The 6617-nt window shown below is 34.3% G+C and overlaps 1 protein-coding gene across 2 annotated transcripts in view; it reads left to right on the forward strand.

Moving 5' to 3' along the window:
• The first annotated feature begins 4146 nt into the window (after positions 1–4146).
• LOC108362580 (xaa-Pro aminopeptidase 1-like) overlaps positions 4147–6617 on the forward strand; it is a 7702-nt gene continuing 5231 nt past the window's right edge. The window contains exons 1-2 of one of the 2 annotated variants that reach the window (XM_017615612.1): positions 4147–4698; positions 4785–5497. In XM_017615612.1, coding sequence (XP_017471101.1) covers positions 4293–4698; positions 4785–4888 — 510 coding nt within the window. In that variant the 5' untranslated portion in view covers positions 4147–4292 and the 3' untranslated portion in view covers positions 4889–5497. Of the gene's footprint in view, positions 4699–4784; positions 5498–6617 lie in introns of those variants that run through there. The other variant, XM_017615613.1, reaches the window with a different exon arrangement.

Genomic DNA, 6617 nt, shown 5'->3' on the forward strand with positions numbered 1-6617 from the left:
ATGCTTTTATTATTGCACTCGTTTTTACTAACTTTTTAAAAAGAGGTGCGTATGTTGTCTCGAATTCGATTTGCTATAGAAAGATAAGCTTTGTTCTTCCCTTCCTCCTGACGGCTTTCAAAATGGGATTCATGCGCGTTCAAATCTTCCACTCTGTAGTAAATGCAAATGTTGTGGAGTGCTCAAACAACGTTTATAATTTCACTGACTTTAAGCGATGAGTAATACAGTCCAAGATGAATTCCTTATGACTCTTCACTCATCTGAAAAAGATCAAACATGTCCCTAAATCTCCGCCTTTCAACTTCCGCATCAGCAATCTGGGACTCGTTCTTCTCTTCAAGCAATAACGCCGCGGCTATGGATTTCATTATAATTATGTATCCACTTAAATTTTAAATTACAGTGATGCTAGGTATATTTAGTTATTTTAAAATATTTACAAACTTTAACTTCATATGCTGCTATTTTTTGGTGGCAAATATTTCTTTGTTTTGTTTCGATTTCACACATTCCTATGCTAACAGCTGATTTCGAAAGATGTTTTCTCTCTTCCTCTTCTTCTTTCGTTTCGATCGTAACGCAGAATACCTAAGTTCGATACCAGCGGAGCGGAATGCGGGAACGTAATCGAAATGCAGAATAGGGCTGATTATTGTTAAATTAGTGCACAGATTTAGTGAATTAAATTTTTGTAATAAAGCGTGAACTGTTGTTTACAAGTGTGTGTAAAAGTTTTTTGATTCGATTCACGCGTTTGGGCACAGCAACCTAAAATCTTTGTACAAATTCATAAAGAGATCTTTAGCTATTTGTACAACGATTTAGGGGTAGGGGCGGAGGGGGACGGGGCGTGGCTCCCCAAACCCCCCTAAACGAAGGAGGATGAACGCCGCTTTATGAAAAGTCACCCCTCACCCCCCTTCCCCCCTAAAGACCCCTTGGGAGCTGTTTGAAAATAGGGGAATTTTAGATTTTTTGCAAGGAAAAAACAAATTTAAACTTGCGTCCGAAGAAGGGGGGCTGAACACCTTTTGTAGATAACACCTTTCTGCGTAGGCGGCCTTTGGCCGCGCTTAGGGATTATAACCCTTACTACGTAGAATTCTTTCTGTGTGACATAACACATAAGTGATGTAACCTTGGGAAAGGATGAGGTAACTAGTGATGTCTATTTTGGTTACTGGGTGTTTTATAAAAATATCTTGTATATAAAAATGTATATACAAATTTATAACAGAAATTTGCAACAAATACCATATTTCCAACCGACATTATTGTTAAATTAGTGCACAGATTTAGTAAATTAAATTTTTGTAATAAGCGTGAACTGTTGTCTACAAGTGTGTAAAAGTTTTTTGATTCGATTCTCGCGTTTGGGCACAGCAACCCAAAATCGTTGTACAAATTCATAAAGAGTACCCCTTTCCATACTTGTAAGCCTATACAATGTTTATAAATGGACTAAAAAGTAGAAAATGATATTTCTCAGTTGCAAAGAATTTGCCTTAATAACTTGACTTTGAAATTTTAGCAAAGTCATTATACNACTGCAATCAGGTGTTATGTCCGTGTTGATCTGCGGTGATTCATCACTGGGTGGAACTTGCTGTCTGTTTANATAGATCTAAACTGTCTACAGCGCAAGTATAAATTTGAGATCGATTTTAAGCGATCGTTATTCTTATACCCACATACATACATAAATATATTACTTTTCATATCAATTCAAGTCTATTACATGCGCCACACGATTTTCATTTTCAACCTCATAAATTGTTTATAATGACCTTTGCTAAAATTCAAGTCTATCATTCAAATCAAAAGTTATCAAAACAAATTCTATGGGACTGAGAAATATTATTTTCTACTTTTTAATCCATTTATAAAAGTGTGGTATATTAAAAAGTTTTTATTTATTTATTTATTTTCTACTTTTTATTCTTGTCTGTATGAAATTTTGCAATAGATATTAAAATAATTCAACGATATTAATAGATAGGTGCTTATACAAATTNATGTCATAATTGTAGTGGTTTAGATAAAATTCTAGGGAATGTGAATTAGTGTGCAGCGATTGTATGTTGTACTGTAATATCTTCATTGGGTTTAGGATTTCGCTCCCTTATCAGTCTAACCTCGTCATTAATGACTGTGTTGTCATATTTTTGTNAATAGATAGGTGCTTATACAAATTAATACGGCACTCCCAGCGTCAAAAACACGTTAAAACACATTAAAAGGTCTTCGAACGCCTCGAAACGGCCACTGAACCTCAAATCAACCAACTGGTCCACAAATGGTACAAAAGTATATAGTTTCGGTCTAGCCCCAAATTGGATAGGAACTGGTGCCCGACTGGTTTCAGACTGAAAAAGTAAAATCGGAATTCGTATGCTCTCGGGGATTGTTCTATACCGAAGAAAAATATACCTTTATTTATTTTTTATTTTGAAATCAAAAAATATTTAAAGTTCGCTCAAAGCGCCCAAATGTTTTCCGTGTATTTTATATAAGGGAAAAACCACTTTTCGTAGAAATGGTATATAATAGTTAAAAATCAATATTTTTCTACCAGAAAACTCTGTTTATCTGCAGGGTATTCCCAATAATAATACCCAATTGTTTATTTAACCATTTTTTGATCGCAACTATAATTTATAGGTCCGCCCAAAACCCACAAAAACCCCGAAAAATGCAATGGGGCGACCAATAAAAAATCGTTAGTATTAAAAAATGGTTAAATAAACAATTGGGTATTATTATTGAAAGTCTCCTGAAGAGAGCCAGACTTTTCCGATCGAAAAATATTGACTTTGAAGAATTCTATACCATTTATAGAAAAAAGTTTTATGTTTCCCATATAAAAATACATGGAAAAGTTTTGGGGCTTGAACGACCTCTAAATATTTTTCTTTTTGACTGCAAAATAAAAAAATTGAGGTATACTTTTTCGATATAGAACAATCCTAGGGNTGTCATGCTGTAGCGGACCAACTCGTGTCTCTGCACCAGCTTATTGTTACCCGATCACTGCTCGTGTTTTAACGACATGTGATTGAAGTTAAGCATTTGAAAGTACATTTGCATGTCTGGCTGTAGCTGAACGTGTAGAGATGCTAGCTGTTAGTTCTTAGCTCCCAGCATGTTCGGGTTCGAATGTCGTCAGAGGCAACATGTAATTTTTAATTTTTGTTTCTGGTTTTTATTAATTTCAAAAAAAGCATCTGCGAAGTGAAGAACAAAAGAGTGTACAAACGAAAAAATATAACGATAATGTCATTGGAGTATGTTGGGAGTAGTTTTGTGCTACTCTAATGTAATGCACAGATGGAGTATATGGTCCTGCCCTAGGACATCGCAATGTTAATTGGACCATATTTTTTATATGAATTGTGGTAATTTTGGAGTACTCCTTGGTCCTTCGGGAGTACTCTTTACATGCATGCATGGAGTAGTCGCGATTTTTGCAGGGTATAGAACAATCCTAGTGCAATAATATTGAACAGTGAGTTTATTACATTCGATACGATACTAGGGTTCTGGTACTCGATTCCAATAATATCGTTGAAAACTATCGAGTAGAAAATATCGGTATCGAATGCCAAAAGTATCGATATGGTATCGTATCGTATCGAAATTCGTGTCCCTACTTCAGCTCATTACTATTTAGCCATGGGTCATGCGCAATTTTTTGGCGCTAGCTCAATAACGCCAGCGCCACCTGTGGTGTCAGCGCACTAACCCAGCACAATAGCGCAATGTACTGAATTGAACACGGCACCATCTGAGTGTCACCACAGTACCCATCGTCATACAGTGCAGTACAGTGGTGTCATGTCTATTATTTCTATAATTTTCGCTGAGCGCTTGCACGCTAAGCAACGCTTGTACCGCCAACTGAATTTAATTGCTAGGGATGTAGTAAATGCCACGATATTCTATCATTCTTGAGTAAAAGCTTTAAATTTGCGTTCTCAACACACAAAAGCAAAAACAAAGTAGGTGTAAATTTCCATAGAGTAAAGGTGAATGGTGTGTGTGCTTCATGTATTGCTTGGTGTTAATGGCGCTAGCGCTTTCCATATACTGGTATTGGCGCGGCAACTCCGGATACGGTGTTAACGCAATTGCGCCGCGCAGCGCAGTGTTACCCATGCCTATTACTATTGAGTACGTGAATCTTATCGGGAATAATTATCTGGAATAATCTCTATTTGTATTTTATTTAGGAGATTAAAGTATATATATATACTTCAAATAGGACTGCTTTTAACGAAATAGTTGAAGAAATGGATGTGTGTAACGAAGTTCTAAAAAAATTACGATCTCTTATGAAGCAATGTGAGCCTCATAATTTACAGGCTTATATTATTCCAACTGACGATGCCCATCAAAATGAATATATTTGCCAACACGATGCGAGAAGGACTTTCGTAAGTGGTTTTGATGGATCGTCCGGAACAGCAGTAGTTACGCTAAACAGGGCTTTAATGTGGACGGATGGAAGATACTACCAACAAGCAGAAAAACAGATGAATACAAACTGGGAACTTATGAGGGATGGTATTCCGGAAACGCCATCTGTTGGTAAATGGCTCTCCAACAATTTGCCTAAAGGAAGTGATGTTGGAGTAGACCCGAAACTTATTTCCTATCGACAATGGAAATCCATTCAAAAGGAATTGATTAGTTCAGGTATATAATAACAAAATTTGGGAATAAGTGCAGAATACCTACGTTTCTCTACTTTGAAATTCAATAACACCAGTAATTATTTCCAGTCGGCTCAAAATGGCTCCTCGACGAGTATGGTCGCGCTGACCTGTCGAGTTTTTATAAACCAAATGTTAGATTAAAATACACAAAAATGATGTCGTTTCATTAAAAATAACATACAGCTTTAAATTAAGCTTCATTAAATATAAATCAAAATTTTGAATCAAGGGAATATAATACTATTAAATAAAAATTACTTTCTTCAAGTAATACACGTGGACATAAAGAAATAAAATTGCGATCAAATGGAAATGTGAAAGTGTACCGTTGACACGGTACTATCGTATGCACATATTAACTGTATAAACAAGTGAACTAAGAAAAATGTATTACAATAACTGTTTCACGGTGCGAAACAAGAAATACATATTTTAAAGGAATCAATTTCCAAAATTGGGAAAATTTTCCAATACGGAACGCGGCTATTAAAAAAAAAATAAGGGGGTTTAGAGCGGCTTTTTGTGATTGTAAATCTGAAAACCCCACCCTCAGGAGGCTTATAGTTTTTATGAAAATTGAATTTTAAGTGGCAAAAAATGTCAACTTCAACCTCACTTTTTGCTTCGTAAACCAATGCGGGTAATGCGGGTGCTGCCACACAAACAAAAAATGCCAAAAAAAAGCACTGAAAACGAGGAACAATAAAAACGGGCATTGTAATTAATTTTTTTAAATTAAATATCGATGTATTGATAAAAAAAAAGTGATTCAGTCTAAAATGGAGAGATTTTGTAATAAAAATGTTAACTTAGTTATTTATCGAAGTATTGATTTTTATGGGATTTATGATTTATGATTTTTATCGCGCGATTTTTTATTAAAAATTTTCTTTATTTATCGAAGTATTGATTTTTATGGAAAAAGCGCCGCGGGCGAAAATTTTGTATAAAAAATCGCGCGATTTTTTATTAAAAATTTTCGTTATTTATCGAAATATTGATTCTTATGGAAAAAGCGCCGCAGGCGAAAATTTTAATAAAAAATCGCGATTTTTTATTAAAAATTTTCATTATTTACAGAAGTATTGATTTTTATGGAAAAAGCGGCGCAGGCAAAAATTTTTAATAAAAAATCGAAGTATTGATTTTTATGGAAAAATCGTCGCAGGCAAAAATTTTTATCGAAGTATTGATTTTTATGGATAAAGCGCCGCAGGCGAAAATTTTTAATAAAAAATCGAAGTATTGATTTTTATGGAAAAATCGTCGCAGGCAAAAATTTTTAATAAAAAATCGTGATTTTTTATTAAAAATTTTCATTATCAAAATATCGATGTGCTTTTTCTACATTTGTGTACTTTGAACTACAATAACACCAGTAAATATTATTTCCACCCGAAAAAAATTATACCGATATGATCAGGATTAAGACCTATTTAAAGTTCGCTCAAAGCGCCCAAATGTTTTCCGTGTATTTTATATAAGGGAAAAACCACTTTTCGTAGAAATGGTATATAATAGTTAAAAATCAATATTTTTCTACCAGAAAACTCTGTTTATCTGCAGGGTATTCCCAATAATAATACCCAATTGTTTATTTAACCATTTTTTGATCGCAACTATAATTTATAGGTCCGCCCAAAACCCACAAAAACCCCGAAAAATGCAATGGGGCGACCAATAAAAAATCGTTAGTATTAAAAAATGGTTAAATAAACAATTGGGTATTATTATTGAAAGTCTCCTGAAGAGAGCCAGACTTTTCCGATCGAAAAATATTGACTTTGAAGAATTCTATACCATTTATAGAAAAAAGTTTTATGTTTCCCATATAAAAATACATGGAAAAGTTTTGGGGCTTGAACGACCTCTAAATATTTTTTTTTTTTACTGCAAAAT

Source organism: Rhagoletis zephyria, unplaced genomic scaffold (genome assembly GCF_001687245.7).
Source record: "Rhagoletis zephyria isolate East Lansing unplaced genomic scaffold, Rhagoletis_zephyria_1.1 Rzeph_scaffold_01041, whole genome shotgun sequence".
Taxonomy (NCBI): domain Eukaryota; kingdom Metazoa; phylum Arthropoda; class Insecta; order Diptera; family Tephritidae; genus Rhagoletis; species Rhagoletis zephyria.